We start from the raw sequence: 21,042 nt of genomic DNA on the forward strand, positions 1-21,042 counted from the left end.
CTCTGTGTAAAACAGCCAAAATGCAGATGAACTCATCTCCAAAAGCAGACTGTACCTTTGGTGGAGCACTTGGTTCCATCTCAAATTTATCAGGGAATGTTCTGCTGAGGGCCAAGTGTCTGGCATGCATGTAATACTGCAAAATAAAAGAGAAACCTTTACAAGTCAAGGAGGACAGCGGATTTACACAGAAAAAAAAGGAATGTAACATGAATATCTTCTCAAAGGTGATGCTTAACAAAGCCTGACCATGTGTTTAGCTAAAGAGAACCCAAATGGTTTTTCTACCTGTAACAAACATATCACTGTGAAGTAATGAGCTCCAAAGTAGAGCTGAAGCTGGAACAGAAGCTGAATAAGGTTCTTTTAAGTCTAAGGTGTACCAATTTGGTAAATAGCACTCATCTCAGTCGGTGTAGTTTGGTGTAGAGTGACAGGCATTATTTATCCCTCAAGACAGAACTGTGTCTTTTTAAAACCAGGAAATTTTACATCTCTAAATACGTATGTGTATAAACTTTAGGCTCATTCTTGCATATAGAGTATGTGTAACAGTTACAAAGAAGAAACATTTATGAATTTCTGAGGCTTGGCATTTAAGAATTTGGTAACAATATTTGATGGATCCATTATATTCACCAGCCTCCATCACCTGTATTAAAAAAAAATAGCTTGTGTCAGTCTTATATTGTGTCAGGAGTAATATCAACAGAAAGGATCTCACACAGATACCAAAGCAGAGCAAGGTCCGAAATCATTACAAAACTGATATGTATGGATCCTTCCACTCCTTTGCTCCTGTGGACTTAATATTGCTTTGCTATTTCTTAGTAGGTGGTACTGTGGTGTTTTCTATGTCAAATCAAAAACACTGTTTTGCCTTTAAGGTACAGATTTAGTTTAGGAGTTCTGACTATCCACAAGGCCCAACAGCCTTTCAGGAAGAATTGATAGAATCATAGGATCATTAAGGTTGGAAAAGACCTCCTAGATCATCTGGTCCAATCATCAGCCTACTACCAATGTCACCCACTAAGCCATGTCCCTAAGCATCAGGTCCAACTTTTCCACGAACACCCCCAGGGATGGTGATGCCACCACTTCTCTGGGCAACTCGTTCCAATGCCCGACTACTCTTTCCGTGACGAAATAGGATCCTTGAAAAGAGTCCAGATGACTTTGGAGCACAAATCTTAGTTAGTGTAGGGGTGCTATTGTCCTCAGAGAAAGCTCCCAAAAGCTTTTTGCATTGACTAGCATGAGGGGTACAAAAAACTAAGCGTGATTGGCTCCTGCTCTAACCTATTCAGTTAAGTCCCTCCATACCACTGGAGAATGGAAGCATTACACTGAAATGTAAAGGCAGGCTTTATCTTTAGCACCTTTGATGGGTGCCTTTCAGAACAGGGATGCCTCCTTGCAAAGTAGCATGATGCTGAAGACAGTTAGACACTGTGTCTGTTTTTAATACCTCTATTAATAGTTTCACACACCCTGCCTAGGTATCTCCAGTCCAACAGATCTGAAAGCCTCTCAGTTCGGTTTCTTTGGATGATCCTCTGGCGACGGGACTGCTGACAAAATCCATATAGGAACTGAGTCAGCTGGTTGCATGATTCATCAGGTGAGCGGAACCTCCTGTCTACTATGTAGATCCCTAAAAGACACAAAAAAGGAGATGAGTTGAATTGAAGGTGACCTCTTACATTTCCATTCTACTTCCTGTCACATAGACTTACAAACATTACGTGTTAGATGTCCTTTTTTAATGTTGGAAGGCAGTTGTTTATAACTGGAACATTTGCTACTATTTTGATGGCATTCAAAGATGTAGGGAAATATGTATTTTTTTACTTCAATTTTCTTTACCTTTCAAGCTGAAATACAGCAGATTACTCAAAACTTAGAGACTTTCTTGTTGTTGTTTTTCTTGTATAAATATATCCAAAAGGATTCAAGATTTTCTCGCTAAAGACATACCACTTTTATCTCCCACCATTTTAAAATACTGTTTGCTTAAAAAATATCTAATGCTTTCCAAGTTTGCACTAGAATTTATAAATGTCAATCAGTCTGTAGGACATGGGCTGTGTTTTCAGTACAAATACTAGTGACTTGCACAGAGACAGCTAACTCACACACATTAATCAATGTACAACTCTGGCTGAGAAAGGGCAGAGGTAAACTTTGCCTCTGTGTAGTTTGCCAAGATCAATACATTATTATTGTCCCCAGGGAGTTGGAAAGAAAAGGAGGATAGACTTCAGCTATCTCAATAGGTAAGACAGACACACAACTACCTTAAGTGAACTGCTTGGTGTTCCCTAGGAATGTATAAGTTACGTCAATGCCCACACCCATGTTTTGGCAGAGAACAGCAAGTGACCCATGCTCTCTGTATATATATATATATATATATATATATATATATATATATATATATATATATATATATATATATATGTGTGTGTGTATATATATGTATATATGTATATATACACGGTATAATACAATATTAATTAATTAATACAATACACATATATATATATGTATATATATATATATATATATGTATATATATATATGTATAATAATGTCCTGCTGGAGCTCCTGCCTGGCTCTGCCCTGTCCAGTCTACAGGAGCAGCCTTGGGGTCTGTGTGGCTCATGGTGACCTAGGCCCCATGTCTGGACAGTCTCCATGTGGGATTGTACACTTGATGAAACAGTGCTGGGAATGGGGGAGACCATGGGCCACAGACGGAAGACACGTGATGAGCGAGGAACAGGACAACACACCCCTTTCTTTGGCATGTGCCACCCTCGATAGGCAAAGTTAAAGGCCAGCATCCATCCAGGTAGAGCAAAGGTAAGAAATACAAGTGCAAACAGCAATGGCCCATCTGGTCAACCACCTCTCCCAGATTTGCCACAGTTCTCGTGCCATGGTTGGTCATAACAATGTGAGAAAAAGGCAATAGTAAATCTATCCAGGGAAATACAAAGTATTACAAACGTTATGGTGGATAGCATGAAAGCTCTACAGAGGGCTCGAGGCCACATGGCAAATGGCAATGCAACACCAGCTGGCATTACACTACATATCTGTGCCAAAGGAGGTGTTAGTAATCTCATGAATGCCAGTGGTTGTCTTAACGTAGACAGAAATAGGGACTGAGCCACTACTCAGGGAATCAGGACAGTGGAGACGGGAGGACAGAAGAACCAAGCCACTACTTAAGCAATGCTGGTAGTGGTGTGGGTGGAGAGAGGGGCTGTTCTACTACCCGAGGGATCTGGGCTGAGGTGGTAGGGGACTCACGGACTCTCACTAGTTGAGGGACCCTGGCTGGGGTGATGGGTGGACATAGGGTCTACCCTATAGACCCCCTCTGTGTGCAGAGAGGACCTCTGCCACTACTTGAGGGATCTAGGCAGGTGAGATGGGAGGGCAGAGGGTCTGTGCTGCTAATTAAGGGATCCCAGCAGGATGGGGCTCTGCCACTACTTGAAGGATCCCAGCAACAATAGTGGGTGGTGATGGGCTCAGGGCAGCTACTTGAGGGATCCGGTCAGGGTGTTGGGAGGAAGGGGAGGTTGTGTGTCTGTCTCACTGTGGCTGGGGTGCTTGGTGGAGATGGGCTCTACTGCTAATTAAAGGATCTGATAAGGGGGTGGTGGAAAGACAGAGGGGCTCTACTGCTACTGGAGGGATCAGAGCATAGCTGCTGGGTGGACTGAGAGTCTGTTCTGCTTATTAAGGGATCCCAGAATGGGTACTGGGCGGAAAGAGGGGCTCTGATGCTAACTGCGGGATTCTAGCAGGGGTGGTGTGTGAAGAGAGGGTCCAAGCCACTACTTGAGGCACTAATTAGAAGATCCCAGCAGCAATGCTGAGCAGATAGAGGCCCCTGTGCACCCCTGTCCTCTTGCCAGTGGCAGGCAAGGCAGCGTGTGTTGCAGGGTATTTACCCATAGATTCTCTGCTGGCAGCCCTTGCAGGGGTGACCAGAGAGAAGCCCCCAGGCCCTGGCCTGGGGAAGCATATTGGGTTTATGTGGCAAGGTTTTGGTAGTGGGGGGCTGCAGGGGTGGCCTCTGTGAAAAGAGTTCAGCAGCAGCCCCATGTTAGATAAGGGGCAGCTGCTGAACTTATCAGCCAGCTCCAAAGGGACTTGCTGCTGGCCAGAGTCAAGCCAATAAGTGGTGTTATTTGTGCCTCTGTGAGAGCAGATTTAAGAAAGGGGCGGGGTTGTTCAAAAAAACTGCTGCACAACAGCAGCTGGGAGAGAGAGGAGTGAGAAGCAGCCTTGCATCCCCCAAGGTCAGTGCAGAAGGAAGGCAAGAGGTGCTTCAGGCATGGAGCAGAAGCTCCCTGCGGCCTGTGGAGAGGCCCCTGGTGGAGCAGGCTGTCCCCTGAAGCCCATGGGTCCCACATGGAGCATATCTCCATGCTGCAGCCCACGGAGGAGCCCCCGGTGGAGCAGGGGGCTGCGGCCCTTGGAGAGCCTCTGCAGGAGCAGGCTCCGGGCTGGAGCTGCAGCCCTGGAGAGGAGCCCACGCAGGAGCAGGGGGCCTGGGGGGAGCTGCCGCCTGTTGGGGATCTGTGCTGGAGCAGTTTGCTCCTGATAGATGGACCCCGTGGCACAGACCCATGTTTGAGCAGTTCTTGAAGAACTACTTGCGTGGGAAGCCCACACAGGATCAGTTTAGAAAGGACTGCATCCAAGAGAGTGACTATGAAGGAGTGGCAGAGATGAAGCATCAGGGACTGACCACAGCCCACAGTCCCCTGCACCACTTTGGGGGGAGGAGGTAGAAGAGAGTGGATGGGGGGAAGGTGTTTGTAGCTTGTTTTCTAAAAAACAGTGTTACCTCAAGAATTTCCAGTTATGGAAAGTATGCTTTAAGGGTTAAGTAAGACTGTATTAATGCTTAATTCAAGGCCGGGTTAGATGAGGCCTTGAGCAACCTCATCTAGTGGGTGGCATCCCTGCCTATGGCAGGTGGGGTTGGAACTAGATGATCTTTGATGTCCCTTCCAACTCGAGCCATTCTGTGACTTTATGAAGTGCTAGGAGACTATGTTTCTATGATTCTAACTGGTTTTTGGAGCTCTGAATGTATTCCCCCAGTGAACCACATGGCAATAGTGAAAGCATGAAAGTGAGAAGTTGAAGCACTATTGCTGTGCTTTTTGATTTCCTAATGCAGGGGCATTATTTTGATACAGTGTTAAAAAACAAACAAACAAAATTACCATAAGCAGCTGGGTCAGCAACATGTTCCTGCATAAAACAGCCGAATCCAGAAAGGTTTGTGGTCACACTTGGAATGCCCATCACAGTACATTCAGCTGCCAAAAGAAACAGACAAAAAGTGTTTCAGGGCAGTATGTTTTGAATGATTTTACCCTGAGAGAAAAAAAAAGAAAAAGAAACAGGCTGACAGAGGTCCCATAAAACTAGAGCTGCTCTGAAAATGACAAGGGAAAACTATTATGCTTTTTTTGTGGATTTTGAGGAAAAGAAAAAAAGAAGAAAGAAAAAATGGAATTTTAAAGAGAAAATTTTGCACTGTGAAATTAGCCTCATGTTTCCCAGCAGCTAAATTGAAAACTTTCTGGGAATCCAGTGTTGAAACAGAGAATCCCAACATATGGTCTGGACTGTTTGTTTGGAGTTTAAATTGAAGCCTGTTATACACAAATGTTCATTAGGTGTTCATGACTATTTGGAAAATTGAATCACTTAGTTGCTTGAGCAGGTTAAACTTTTTATTTTGATATTCATTGTTTGTAAACTGGTCCATATAGCAACAACAAAGAAAGCATCATTAATTTAGGATTGTTTTCAACGTAGATGTGGAACCAGTATCATAAAATTATAAAATGTACACATCTTTTGTAGTTATTTCTGTCATTGCTGTGAGCAAGAATAACTATTTAGTCAGGTTTAAAGAGTTTTTTGCTGATGAAATTAAGCCTATCCTATGCTAGCAGGCAGATAAAATAGAATACTCTAGTCTTTGAAATGCTGAAAGCCGTCTACACGCCCTTCATTCATATGATAACAAAGATTGTGTCTATAAAACAGAGCTACAAATCCACCTAAAAACCACCACTTTTTGTTTCTTGGAGAATTAAGTGGGTATATCAACAAAGAAATAAATTTTTGCATTAATAAAAGAAAGAGAAGCTATTCTTTTAACTAGCATAAATCACAGCTTTCCTCAAAACTGTTAACAGTCTAACTTTTCTGGCTGGGTTACTTCGAAGTTACCTGGTTGTCACATTTTCTTTATACTTTACCTGAAACTTGATCAGGAAGAGAAATTGCCGGAATGCAAGACCGTTGTCTTAGTTGGAATTAGATAGGTCTCTTACTTGGAGAGAAATAGCTCTGGAGAATGATCAACTTTGCAAAATTTTTATTCTGATTCATTGGCTTGCAGCAAATGCACTTCAGAGGAGCATCTAAACTTTTAGATGTGTATCGAGATTACAGAAGATATTTTGGAGGACATAAAAGACACCTGGTATTTGATCTTCACAAGTATTCATGTTTATAGTTTGCACTGATCTCATTAGGTGCTAAGTGCCTTTTTTAAATTTTGGATTGTTAACTTTTTTTTTTTTTAATGTCAGAAACTACAAGTTTTCTCTATCTTTAGAAACTTCCCTTTAAGTCTGTGATATTCACCATCGCTTTATGTAAGTGTTTGTGGTAAATATCTTAGATATGGTATTATATATGTCTATCAAACCTAATTGCTATCTTGAATTAAATCCACTGAAGTATGTCTGCTGGTAGCAACAGAGTTGTTGCTTTAAGTTTTTCAATATGCATTTTTTTTTTCTAAAGCCACAGAAAATCAAAAGATTACATGTTAGTATGGGAAAGGGTCCAGCGCAGGGACAAATTTGAGTAGTTGTCAGTCAGTAGATGCCATTTTATACCACCTGGCCCCCAAATTTTGCCAGCAGTAAGACCTTTGCACTGCAGAGGAAACAGAGTCAAAAGAGTTTTTTCAGCACTCCAGAAGAAACTGGCTGTAAAGCTATTCTGCATCAACAGAATGTGTATTCATCTTTGATACTTAGTTAAATGTACAGATTGCCTACCTGGAGTGTAACCCCAGGGTTCATAGTATGATGGAAACACACCCAGGTGACAGCCTCTAACAAACTCCTCATAGTCCAAGGGCAGCAATGGGCTGGTTGAAGAAAGAAATTCTGGATGTAGGATCACCTGGATATTCAAAAGTTACATTAGAGGTGAAAGGAAACTACTAATACATTTTAATTATCAATATACTTCATCAGTTCCTTCACTCTGGTCTTTTCCTAAGTACTTGGACAATACCTCCTTTGCCCATCCTAATTCAATTACCTAATTCAATTCCCACACTAAAATACATGATCTTGTAATGAAGCCACATGCATGGGTCTTGTCCTGGAAATAATACTGATAATAAACGGTACTTTCTGGAAAAGTCTTTGGCTTTATCCTTCCTGATCAGAAAAGACCATGCACGTTGTGAATTATGGCTAAGGCTGTGACAATTATCAACTCTAAATTGGTTCTTTTGGTTGGCTGTACCAAGGTACAGACAGTACAGGGACGTCTTGTTCTAGAGGAGACCTCATGAGGACACAGCACTCCTGAGCTTCCAATTGAAATATAGGAATGCTTATGGTGTTCAGAGGGTCTTTTAAGAACTGAAAGAATTTTGAAACCAGACATATTATAACCCGATCATCACAATCCTGTGCCTGGGCTAACTAATCTTGCTGAAGGACAAAGCTTATTAGTTTAGGTTAACGTCCCTCTTCCAGGACCCAAGCTAATTTATTTGTATGACTCTGTTCAGCTTGGTGTTACTGCCCCATATTCCACTGACAGGTAAAGAACCTTGTGTAGGTTGTCCAGTCAGCTCTGGTAGAAAGAAGTATGAGGGAAGGGTTTAACCTCTGGGCCTTTCTTCCCCAAATTATCATACTTCAACCATCATTCCTCATCAGGGAGATGCCTTTATTTATTCTTAATAACAGAGTCATGCTACTCACTTGCATAAATCAACACATGAGTGTATTCAACCAGTAAATTGCCTGTAAACTTCTCATATGCAAGCTTACTTGAACCCACTGATTCAAGTAAGATTTCCCATTGGCATCACTGTTTTTTTCACATGACAATTGTGTGGACATGTCATACGTGTCTCAAGATGACTTTCTCTTTCAAGTTTAGAGAACTTTTATTGATACAATCAGCTCATTTAGTATACATTCTGTTCAAGTAGTAGGTAATTTTCCAGTGGTAATGCCAGTTTTGTACAACCTTTTCAGTGAAGTTTGCTGAGAATTAGGAGGAGGTATCTGCAGTGTTATACACAATCTGCTTTCTAATGACTTCAAGCTATTAGTTCTGAGTAATTTTTAATACATTTATATACAGTGCCTCCTTCTACCCTACATTTATTACATCTGGTATATTACTATCATATTACATTCTCAGAGCTCATTGGAGACACGTGCTTAGTAGATATACAGTTAAGCCATGAAGAAGCATACTAGGAAGTTGAGGAAAATGGTTATGCAGTAATCCTCATGAGTTTAACAGCCAGCATACTGAGAACAAGAGTGTAGTGGGTTTACGTGGCAAGGTTTTGGTAGCAGGGAGCCATAGGGGTGATTTCTGTGAGAAAGATCTAGAAGCTGCCCCATGTTTGGGAAGGGCCCCATTGTTTTCCAGATCCGAGCCAATAAGCGATGTTGTTTTGCGCCTCTGTGAGAGCATATTTAAGACAGGGAAAAAACGCTGCACCACACAGCAGCCGGGAGAGTCAAGGGAGTGAGAGAACAGCCTTGCACATGCCAAGGTCAGTGTAGAGGGAGGGGGAGAGGTGCTCCAGGCGCCGGAGCAGAAGTCCCCTGTGGCCTGTGGTGAGGACCATGGTGAAGCAGGATGTCCCCCTGCAGCCCATGGAGTACCACGGTGGAGCAGGGTTCCACGCTGCAGCCTGTGGAGGAGACCACGGTGGAGCAGGTGGCCCTGCACCGACGGAGGCTGCCACCTGTGGAAGACCCCTGCCGGAGCAGATTCCGTGCCAGACCTGTAGCCCGTGGAGAGGAGCCCACGCAGGAGCAGGTGACCCGGCAGGAGCTGCTGCCCGTAGGGGAGCCAGGTTGGAGCAGTTTTCTCCTGAGGGATGGACCCCGTGGTACGGACCCATATCTGGAGCAGTTCTGGAAGAGCTGCTGCCTGTGGGAAGCCCACGCCGGATCAGTTCATCAAGGACTGCATCCCGTGGGTGGGACCCCACAACACAGGGGACAAGAGTGACCGAGAAGGAGCGGCAGAGAAGAAGTGCTGTAGACTGACCATAACCCCATTCCCCCGTTCCCCTGCGCCGCTCGGGGGGAGGAGGTGGAAGAGGGTGGATGGGGGGGAAGGTGCTTTTGGTTTGCTTTTTCCTTTGTTTTCTCACTTCTCTCGCTTGTTAGTAATAGGCAATAAATCTTACTATCTCCTTATGCCGAGTCTGTTTTGCCCGTTACAATAATTACTGCGTGATTTTCTCGTCCTTATCTCAATCCTTGAGCCCTTTTCACATATTTTCTCCCCATTCCTCTTTGAGGAGGGGGAGTGAGAGAGCGGCTGTGGTGGAGCTCGGCTGCCCACTCAAGCGGAACCACGACAAAGAGATATATCATTGTCAGAGATACTATACACCTGACCACCAAAAGGATGTTTGGAAGAGGAAAAGAATGCAAGAAGAGAGAGCCATAGTTAACAGAGAAAATGTCACAGACTGCCAGACTAAAAAAACTTTGACAGACCTGTGGAAGATGGAGATGATCATTTCTGTGGTCTGGTAAAACATACATGGAAGTATAGGAAATAATTTATTTACATAATTTTAGATTCAGCAATTGAATTAAACACGAGGGCAGCATGAATAGGAAATATTTCTGTTCAGGATCAGAATCCTGGTTAGCTTTTACAGCAAACGCTGAGCGTCAGGCCGCTGTTCTTAATACGAGAACCAATACTCAGAAATGGCTGTGCTGAAACTCTAGACCTCCAGTTTTAAGCAAATTAATCTGTTAAAGAGTTTAACATCCAGGTGCAAATAACCTATGGTACTTTCTGGATGTCAGTAGTTCCTTGTTCAGCACAGGATGCAGCAATGAAAACAGTCAAATCCCTAGCATTAGATTTCTAATTTGAAATTAACTTAATTAAACAGCAACGGGGGTATCTGTAAAGTAACTAGTTATTCCTGGAAAGGGAGGAAGAGGGAGAAGTACTCCAGTAGTGTATTATTGCCCCTCTATCAAGAATCTGACTGTGCTTCCCATTCTAATGATCCAGACTGACTGTTTTAAAAAAAAAATCCATTTTGTATCTAAAATGGAAATCAGAGAACATACCTTTACTCTGTCTGTCCGGTTATTGAAAAGGCCAATGCGTCGAATGGTATTGAGGATTGGATCATTGCCATCGTCAATCATGTTGTGGGTGGTCACTGGAGGCAGACAATGTCGCTAAAAAGAGAAAAGGCAACCTATGAGGGGCAAAACTGCTGGCAACACATCCTGCTATCATTGTCTAAGGTTAGTGGAAGACACTGGGAGATTTTGCCATTGATGTGGATAGGTTTTTACCGTTTCATTTTAAGATAAAAAGAGAAAGTTGCAATCATATAATGTGCTCCTGTATAAGCCAGGCTACAAATGAGACCATAAAAGCTGTCAGAGCTTCATTTACCTCAAAATTCATGTATTTGTACTGACTTTCAGAAAGGCCTACCATTTAGTTTTAATTGTTTTTAGTGGTAGGCGATCGACTTTACTATCTCTGCTTAAGAGATTGATTTTACATATTTTATAAAATTGGAAGAATCCATGCTTTAGGAACAATGCAAAGACTTTGCACTTTATGCAGAACAGAAGAATTTGGAAACTTGCACATGACTGGAGGAAGATATATGGAATTACCAAAATAATTATTTTGGGTTGTACTGTCATTAAAAACAATCACAGAAGACCTTTAAATGTTACCAGTAGGAAGAGTATTTGCTGAATAGTTCTTCAAAGTACACATATGACTATGTGTCACGTACAATCCTTGTATGTAGTCATGCTTACCATCCACAACAGATGTTTGTGTAAACAGTATGTTTTCTGACCTGAGTTGAAAAGATGGCTCTTTTCATAATGGTTATATCATCCCGGTCAAGAATCTTGTTCAAGTCTGGAATTTCTCCTCTGCAGAGGCAACACAGAGCCTACTTTACCAAATGACTTACTATTAGTCTTTCTGACAACTAGAACTACATGCTTTCCTAATAATGAGCTTAATTATGAGCTTAATAATGAGAATTAAAGTTGCATTAAAAAAATGAAGAAACAGAAAATGCGGTCTGTTCTGAAGTCTGCTGATGTCAACATGAATCTTTCCTTAGTTTTCATGGCCCTCCTATATTTCCTACATTTTATTCTCTCATACACTTGCTGTCCTTCCAATTAGCTTCCAAAAAAGCTAGAATTATTATTTTTTCTGTTTTTCAGTCACACCTTATTTTTGCTGAAGTTCCAGTCCTCCCAGCTGTGCTGTGAGTCATTCATTTCCAGCTCACATAATCTGTCTTTTGAAAGGGTATGAACAATTCGCTAATCCATACTTGTCCCTGGTGATTTTTTAAGCTGAGGTAGATTGCTTTTGTCAGTGAGTAAGCCTCAGTGCTACTTAAACATCCTCATGTCTCTTAAGACTCCACAGTAGTATGCTAGTATGTTTTTTTTGTTTGTTTTGTTTTTTGTTTTTTGTTTTTTTTTTTTCTCTGTAATTTGCTGATCCTGTATCGTGTTTACAGAATAGAACATCCCATATCCTTCACCTACGTCCTTTCTGTGGATTCCAAAATTTCTTACACAAAGAGTAGAAGCACAAGTATATCACAGGTAAACCAGCTGAATATGTGCGTTTGCAAGGCAGGGCAAAACAACCTACACACTCACTTTAGCAAGGCATTGTAGAGTTTCTTTCCAAACTTTTCTTTCACAGATTGTGCAGTGTCCCTAGGAAAATAAATAGATTTATGTATAAACACGAGCTCCAGGACAAAGAAAAAAAGAGATTCCTGCGGCTGGAAATCAAATTGTGCTTGTATACTGATGGAACCAAGAATGCAGAAACATTGAGACAGAGGTCTCATTCTCAAAGGTCTTTTACCTGACCAACAGCCATACCGACAGATTTCATTGCAACTGAGGATATGATCTGCCTTCAATGATGGACAAACTGCCAAAGCCAGAAGCAGAACTCAACAGTGATTACTTTCAATACTTCGATCAGAAAACCACACTATATCTCAGCGATGAAAAAGAGAGCATTTACATGACTCTTAAGTAAAGAAACATAATAATTGACATTGGACACTAATCAAGACTCGGAGGTTCCCAACTTAACATGACTTTATGAAAGATGTAGGATATGAGAGGTAAATAAATAAGGATTTTAAAGCAAGCTTTTTCCTTCCATTTCAGACCTGTTTCTTAACTTAAAGACTTTTGAAAATAAGAGTTAGACTAACAAGTAGTTTGACAAAAAATAGTTTGCAAACAAACACACAAAAAACTTCCTGAAAATCATGGGCTATGTTTTAAGCCAATAATAAAACCCAGAAGTGTTATATTTTAGTTGAGAAAGAACACCAGCAAACAGCTATTCTAAATATAAAGAGCCATTTATATTATCCTATCTCTATAATAAATAACTTGAAAATACAGATGAAAGTGCTGTTTAAAATATAGCGCACACATGCTCAATTTGACTAAAATGCTCTCTTTCATGGAACTTTTCCTTCTTTCCTACTTTCTAAGAATTAGATTTTGGGCTAAGACAAAACTTGTGAAGTGAAATCCTAAACTTCACCAAGCTGAAAATTGACATACTAATTTTTAGTTGCTCTCTCCCAGCTCACAAAGATACAGTAGTGGATGAGTTAATTGTGGATGAGACGTAAAGCAACTAAAGGTCAAAACAAATTGATCCAAATCTCAGTAAGCTAGTCCCCTCGTAACTGTATTTTCATTGACTCATGACATGAGCAATCTCCAAAACTTAACTCAGATAGGATATGCTGCTGTTCATGTATTCCTCAATAACTGCCAATGTCTTCTAGCATTTAAGTTCTGTGACATCCTTAAAATCAACTAAAATTATTATTAACACTTATATCAGGTGGTTTTATCCACCAGCTCCAGATGCTGACCATGACAGTTCTTCATGTGAGGACACAAAGACTCTTTTGCTTTTCACAGAGCATAGTGGGAATAATAGCTGGAAACAGCATTTTTTTTGTGTGATTTCACATCTTTAAAGTTACCTTTACTGTTACCATTGCACCTGCATTACTGAGTACCAGAGAAACAACCATGTAGTAGAGATAAAACAGGGAAAAACCTTTTCATATTTTATTTAAATAAACTTTACTAATATATCATATATTATTTATTTAATATAAACCTGTTGCATTGCATTCAAACATTACATACTTCATATCAAAAACACAGTAGAAGCAAAAAATGGCTTGTTGCAAGCATGGCTGTTTCTCACTGTGCTTACATTATCTTCCTGCAGCTGATTCAGAGCCAGATCCTGGCCCTATGACAGCAGTGACTTCACTTGAATTCATTTCAGGATTTAACAGTATTTCCATCTGAATAGCCAGTTCCTGCATATAGAGGTCTTATTAAAAACTCTGGCTATGTTACCTCACTTTAGCCATCTACAGTTAAAACCAGTTGTGTAAATCCTCTGCATATCAATCAATGGTGACAATCAATTTCAGAGGATGATTCCCTTCACTTATCTGAGACTCTTCCTGAGGTGGTATAGGATGAATCATTATCTAAAGAGAACCACCACTCTCTACTAGCAGTGAAAACAGCTCAGATGCATTGCTTTTAGGAAGCCATTGAAAAGCAATTAATTTCACCCTCTACCTTTTTGGCACCCATTTCCAGAGTGGTAACCAGGTAGAATCATTCCTGCAAGTCCCCCAGAATTGCTGAGAGATGACTCTGGAGATAATCTAGAGAGTAAATAGATCTTTCCTATTTGTCATCTTTTCAGATATAGCAAGAGCTAAATAAGTTCAATCACCCATGTTGAACTATTTCTGTCACTGCTCCTGTGCAGTTTTAGTATGTCCCCTCCTGTGCAGAATCACTTAGCCATTAAAGGGAGGTGAGTTTAGAGCTGCATGTTGAGTTCTGCCCCTGATTTGCTTTTTTGTTCAAAGCTGTAAAATGAAAAACTGTTAAAATGAGGACTGTGAGAGTTTTCGCTTTGTAATTGCAAGTTTCACCACTTGGGTCTAGCCATCGCTCATTGTAAACTATATAGAAAATTACACACAATTGATATCAACTGCTATTTTTCTGCTGGATTAGACAGAACACTTTCCATATTTCTTAATAAGAGAGCAGATGTAATTAGATAGGGTTTTTTCCCCACTTATGGCAGAGAAGCTTACTCTAGTAGATTAGCAAGCAGTCCTTATTTTGTGGCAGCTCAGTGTCAAGTCCAAAGGAGGAAACAGAACAAATCCAGAAGACTAGGTTTTCTGGAGCATTTGATTTTGTCACTACAAACCAAGTACTGGCTGCTACCTTGTTACAAAACATGACAAGAAAACTTCACTAAAAATAACCTAGAACAAAAAATATATAATTTACCCTTATTTATCATTCCCATCTCTTTCATCCCCACAAATACATTCTCACAATCAAAATGTTACTCACAATCCTTGATTTTAGCAGAGCAAAAAGAAAGCATTATTATTCATCAGAAACATTTGCATGTCTCCTTAATTGACTACACAAGACCTTCAGTGACAATGGTAATTACCAGAGCTGCTTCCGGACTGCTTGTCCTTTCAGGGTTTCCACATTGAAATTGTTTGTCTTTGCTGGCATAATGAAGAACACAACAACCGTAACATCACTCTTATGTACCTGCATGGACATGAGACAGAGAGGAAAAGAGAATCTCACCACACGGTATCATTGCCCACTTTAACACTAAGCATTAGCCACAGCAAAACTAAACACACTTTGATTAGTTATCCAAGAAGGCTCTGATCTTATTACTTTCCTTTCAGCTGTGAAGTTTTTGTCAAGTCAGAAGTATAGCTGAAAACAGATACAGGTAAACAGATGTCAATTGCCGAGTTCCAATTTGGGCAATATGGATCTCCCTGACTTCTCATGGCTTAAGGACCATGGCTTAGGATGTGAAAATAAACAGAAAGAGTTAAAAATACAACACAGATTTTCTCATGTGACATAAATGTGGTTGGCTCAAAGAGGTGAGAAATTAGTTTACTAGCTGGGGTATAGTCAGCCACAGGGCAAGGGATTCTCTATAGCCAGCAGAACTATCTTCCATAGTAACACTGCCTCAGATGAATGTTCTGAAAGAGATGTTATCAGCAACCACTGTGCACCTGAACTCCTAGCACAAAATCTGCCAGATACACAAAGAACTGCTAGTAACTTCTTGATCATCTCTCACATCCATCTCACTCCAAAGACAAAAACTACATGACAAAAAAAAATGACAATTTGGTTATAGGGAAACTCCTCACAGGGAGCAGAAAGAGGTTTACTCATGTCAGCAGCTCTTTAAAGAAAACTAAGAGTAAACTATGTTCAGAGCTGTAAAAACTACATTATTTTTAATTGCCTCTCCTCTAAACTTTAGACACACAAACACGCTGTTATCACACCTTCTCTCAGAATGGAGTATGGGAAAACGTGCAGTACAAAATAATAAGATTAATCTATCATTTTAAGATTCCTCCCTTCCTTTTCTTCAAGGCAGGTCCAAAATCCATTATGCTATTATCTCAGCGTATATTAACAATCTGCCGTAATATACATACTTTATCCTTGACATATCAGTCAAGTGTTTTAGTAGTAAAGGAAAATGATTTTATACTGTAAAATAATTCTATCCAATGCTATGTATTTTTGAGGCTCAGGCACACTGCTGGAGACTTGTTCAAGAAGCACTATAATTCTCAGATTCACAGATAGTCCAGGTTATTGTGCTGTTCCCAGCCAAATCACCTCTCCGGAATTAATGACAGAGCAAGTGTTCTTTGGAACAGTAACACAATAAAGCCATGTTCAGCTAACGGTAAAAGCAAGCCCCAGTACACTTCTAGAGTACTCTGGAAAACTAACCTCAGTTTCTGTTGATTTTCCATCAACCTAGCTGCTTGTCATTTGTTTTGCATCAGTCATCAGATAAAATAATAGAATGCTGCAATAATTGCTTAAGCAGTTCTTTCCTTCTTACCATGCAAGACCTTCTGCATGTATGTTATCAGCATTTATAGTTCATAGATGTGTAAATGCCAATAAAAGGTAGCTATTTTTGCACAGCATTGCCAAACAACAAAACACAGGTATTTGGCAAAGTTGTGGAGGATATCCTTAAGTTATATGAGGTGATCTGTTGTATGAGTGAGTGGATTAGCATTTCCAGGAAATCCACAGGCTCTAATGACATTCTAATAGAAGACAGCAGTAGAACAAGTGTACTTAGGGCCTTGAACACCAGTATTTTGTCAGCCCTGCTGACAATACTGTATCAAGGTTTTTATTCAGATTTTCCACATCATTTAAGTGACAAAGTACAAAAGAGAGACTGGGACAACTTGTGAGATGACTGAAAACTGATCAGCCTTTTTCTAAAAAAAATATATATATACATATATATTTATTTATTTATTGTTAATATAGTCCTTGTGACATATCTGGAGATGTTTTCAGTGACCTCAGTTGCAGAGGTCACTCTCTCTGCTCTTTGGTCATGACAAGGTCTAGGTCTTTTCTCCACTAAAGTACTCCATAAACAAACTAAGAAACATTGCATTCATTTTTATCTGAGAAAACAGAAGCATTGTGCAGTGACTGGCCTCCCCATGCTCACTCATCAGGACACTGTTGTACTTGGAATTTTAATGCAAGATTCCCATCCAATATGATAATAGTAGTCAAAAAAAATCACGGTCAGGTTCTAATCAATTATGTGATTGCATTAAAAAGATGTTTTAAAGTTGCATCATTACAGGATGATTTTTTATTTGCCTTCTGATAAGTATACCTTCAGAGCTAATTCTTTAAGCATATTTTTAGTACTTTTCTTTAAAAACAAGGGTCATAACCACAGATTAACTTCTTGAACTATGTAATTAATTATTTTTAAGCAACCTGAGAGTGTTGTATGTTCTGATGATTCAGGGAGAAAGCTTTATGAAAACTTTGAATATTCCATAATTATTTTCCTGTAAACCAAGAGTATTGCATGGAAATTCTTGCATGTCACTTCCATAGTAAGGTAAGTTTGAGTGTAAGATCTACTTTTTCTACATTTCCAGAAGCTTTCTTACCCTCAGCAAAAAGTTTAATCTTGATAAGGCTTCTAGAAACATATCAGCTCCCTTGTTGGAAAATTCATATCTCCCAGCAATGAAGAAAAATAATGTCTTTTCAAGACTGAAGTCAAGGTGGCTGAAACCAAGCAAAAAAACAGACAAGCACAAAATGTTTTTCAAGATGTAATCATACAAAACACACACCAGCTTTCTATTCTGGAGGAATTTACTGTCTCAAGAAAATAATGACAAAGAGGCTTTTCTTTGAATTATGGTGATATCTTAATCTGATAAACTCTATCTTGGGTAAATAATTGGAAAAAAAAAAAAAAAAAAGACCTTCTGACCTTCTTCTGACCATCTGCCTGATTCCATAAGATGTTAAGCAGGGCTAGAGCTGGTGTCTGAAATTCCTTCAGCTTCTGATTGAGAAATCCCAGATGGATATTTGACTAAGTTGGTAATATTTCACCTCCATTATGAAGTATTTGTTGTTCTTCCTGTGTTTTCTTTTTTTTTTGTTTGTTTGTTTGTTTGTTTTTTGTTTGTTTTTGTTTGTTTTTGTAGTTTTTTTTTTTTTTTTTTTTTAAATAGTGGACAACCATTGCTGAATTTTGAAAAGTAAAAGCTTACCCATAGAAATGACCTCGAATGAACTCTTGGATCCTAGCCTTGTACATGGAATGCAAATTCTGAAACTCATGCATTGCTGAAAATTTCTTAATGTTCAAGCCATTTGGGGTGACAACATCTGGAAAAGCAGAGAAAAGGCAGAGGTAGACAACTTCAAAGTCAGAGAAATCTTTAAGGAAAGAACCAGTGTGTCTTTCAGTGTCAGCATGTGAACAGTTAATATAGTCTTATTACTCATAGCTAGAGAACAGCACTGCCTTAACACAATGCTTTCCACCAGTTTTCTCCTCAGAGCTATTGCATGTGGTATTCCACTGTCTACAGTATTGAAATGGCTTTGTATCATTTTGACCTGTACTCAGCATTAGCATAGACCCTGATGGATAGAAAGGTCCCTTTTGCCCTATCAGGACAGAAATTATGCTTCCATTTGGTCATTTTTTGTTCAATACAACCTTCACCACTTTAATCTTGACATCACTGTTGCCTGCTTTATTACTGTACATTGAAAGCTCTTGAAAGCAGAAATTGTGCCATACTATGCACTTGCTCACTGCATGGCAAAACAGTCTGTTCTATCCAGACTTACGAGGATTTACCAGAAAAGAGTGTATCAGAAACCTTTCTGAAGGGACCATCTTTCATTAAGCTGTTGGATTTCTCCTTCAAATACCCACAGAATATTAAGTTTTACACTTTTATAGCAGCTCTTCTCAAAAATACCAAAGCATATTGCAGTTAAAATTTGCTCATATACACTACCTTCTAAGTTAGAGTTATGGATAGGTGCAGCTTGTTCCAGCCAACACTGAAATTCCGTCACCCTTCACCTTTCTGGCACAGCACAGCAGCTATTTAAAGGCTTGCCCTAAATCTACTTAAAGTAAATGGAAAGAATGTCATTTTCTTCCCTTTGAGTTCATTTATTAAAGCTGTGTATGGAAAAGAAAGTTGGGCCAGTACCTTCACAGTAACACAGCTGACTTCAGTAGACTGACACTAGATTACACCAGAGATTCTTCAAATTCAAAGAATCTTCAAAGAAGGAAGAAACTCTAATTATTAGACAATGCATCAGCATTGATTTCATACTTGTACTCCTGGTAAGCGTCATCAGATGTCTAGTAACCACAATCATCAGCTGTAGTCATTGTTAAAGCTTTATGTAACATCCAAATGACCTTCAGGAAAAATACCATTCCCTACCACTTCTTTGTGCAAAAAAAAACCAGCATTTCCTTTGATCTCAGTACATATAGTTAACTGTCCCCATTCACATCAAGATTACTATTAGGAGCACCGGCTCTTGCTTGCCACTTAATACAGGGCTTGAAGTTATTGCCATTGTGGTTTTTCAGTCAATGATGTCTGACATTCATTTTTTTTTCTGTTCCTTCCCCTCAAAAGCAGAGGTTTGCTATAACATTAAGCATCTGACCTAATACAAACTGTCTCTTATTTCTGGGGACAACATGACTCAACATGACATCTTTAAAACATCCAAGGCTCCTTCAGCTGAATACATAGAATCACAGAATCACTTAGGTTGGAAAATACCTCTAAGATCATCTAGTCCAACCTTTAACCTAGTACAGACAAGTCCACCACTAAACCATGTTACTAAGTTCTACATCTACACATTTCTTGAAGACCTCTAGGGACAGGGACTCAACCACTTCCCTGGGCAGTCTATTACAATGCAGCACAACCCTTTTGGTAAAGAAATTTCTCTTAATATCCGACTTAATACTCCCCTGGCACAACCTGAAGCCATTCCCTCTAGTCCTGTCACTAGCTATACGTGAAAAGAGGCCGACCCCCAGCTCCCCACACCTTCCTTTCAGGTAGTTTCAGAGAGCAATAAGGTCTCCCCTGAGCCTCCTCTTCCCCAGACTAAACAACCCCAGTTCCCTCAGCCGCTCCTCACAGGACTTGTGCTCCGGGCCCTTCACCAGCTTCATAGCCCTTCTCTGGACACACTCCAGGGCCGTGATGTTTTTTCTTTACTGAGGGGCCCAAAACTGAATATAGTACTCAAGGTGCAGCCTCACCAGAGCATAGCACAGGGGGACGATCACCTCCCTGGTTCTGCTGGCTACACTATTCCTGATACAAGCCAGGATGCCATTGGCCTTCTTGGCCAGCTGGGCACGCTGCCGGCTCATGTTCAACTGGCTATCAAACAATAACCCCAGGTCCCTTTTCTTATCATGGTCATTTAAAATAAGTTCAATCAGTTCTCCATATTCTGTTCAATATACTTGCCTGACCTTTTTCAGGCAAATGTCATGGCCATTTTTAATGACTTCCTTGAAATTTATTCTACTTTACCAGTATTTGTATTTCCCATCCAAGTAAATGATCTCTGATAACTCTTTACCTTATGAAGTGTTCTGGGACTCTTTATGTTAAATGGCAGTAGATAAAAATACAACCTTTATTAGTAACCATGGAACACCAAAAAAATTGATGGATTTCTCTTGAAATAGCATATTTCAAACTGAAGACCAGCATTTACCAGAAATTTTTGCTTGTTAAGCTCCAGAGATCTGATTCTCCGTGACAAGAAAGGAGAGTTTTGGTGACACTAACAAGAAATCTTGAGTCCTTCTTGCTTTCTGCTGCCCATAACCAGAGAACTACAGTGGAGCTACTCTGACCAAAGCCCTTTGTGGGCTGATACAAGTATTTCATCAAAAGAGCTGAAACACCCTCCATTTCTCCTTGTGTTTGCCAACAGTGTATCTTCTCCTTCCTCTGAACTACTTACTCAGCATGGGAGAACTGGCTCATGCAGGACTTAGCTTTGATACTGTAACTACTTTTAAGCTCTTCCCAACAAAATAAGAATCCTTGATGGGGGTATTGCTGGCCAGTTTCCGTCCACTGTCTGGTATTTATTATATTATTATCAGTGCGTTTTGGACATTCTCACCCAGCAGCAGCAGCCTGTA

At 40.2% G+C, this 21,042-nt stretch overlaps 1 protein-coding gene across 1 annotated transcript in view; it reads right to left on the reverse strand.

The window, feature by feature from the left end:
* Positions 1-21,042, reverse strand: part of GYS2 (glycogen synthase 2) — a 48,795-nt gene that overhangs the window by 1,234 nt on the left and 26,519 nt on the right. Inside the window, exons 6-15 of the mRNA XM_032204737.1 lie at positions 18,089-18,206; positions 17,471-17,591; positions 14,920-15,026; positions 12,024-12,083; positions 11,192-11,270; positions 10,434-10,547; positions 7,122-7,248; positions 5,259-5,354; positions 1,494-1,657; positions 56-136 (exon numbers count right to left, since the gene is read on the reverse strand). Of these exons, the coding sequence (XP_032060628.1) occupies positions 56-136; positions 1,494-1,657; positions 5,259-5,354; positions 7,122-7,248; positions 10,434-10,547; positions 11,192-11,270; positions 12,024-12,083; positions 14,920-15,026; positions 17,471-17,591; positions 18,089-18,206 (1,067 nt within the window). The remainder of the gene's footprint in view (positions 1-55; positions 137-1,493; positions 1,658-5,258; positions 5,355-7,121; positions 7,249-10,433; positions 10,548-11,191; positions 11,271-12,023; positions 12,084-14,919; positions 15,027-17,470; positions 17,592-18,088; positions 18,207-21,042) is intronic.

The sequence above is a fragment of the Aythya fuligula genome, chromosome 1 (genome assembly GCF_009819795.1).
Source record: "Aythya fuligula isolate bAytFul2 chromosome 1, bAytFul2.pri, whole genome shotgun sequence".
Classification (NCBI taxonomy): Eukaryota; Metazoa; Chordata; class Aves; order Anseriformes; family Anatidae; genus Aythya; species Aythya fuligula.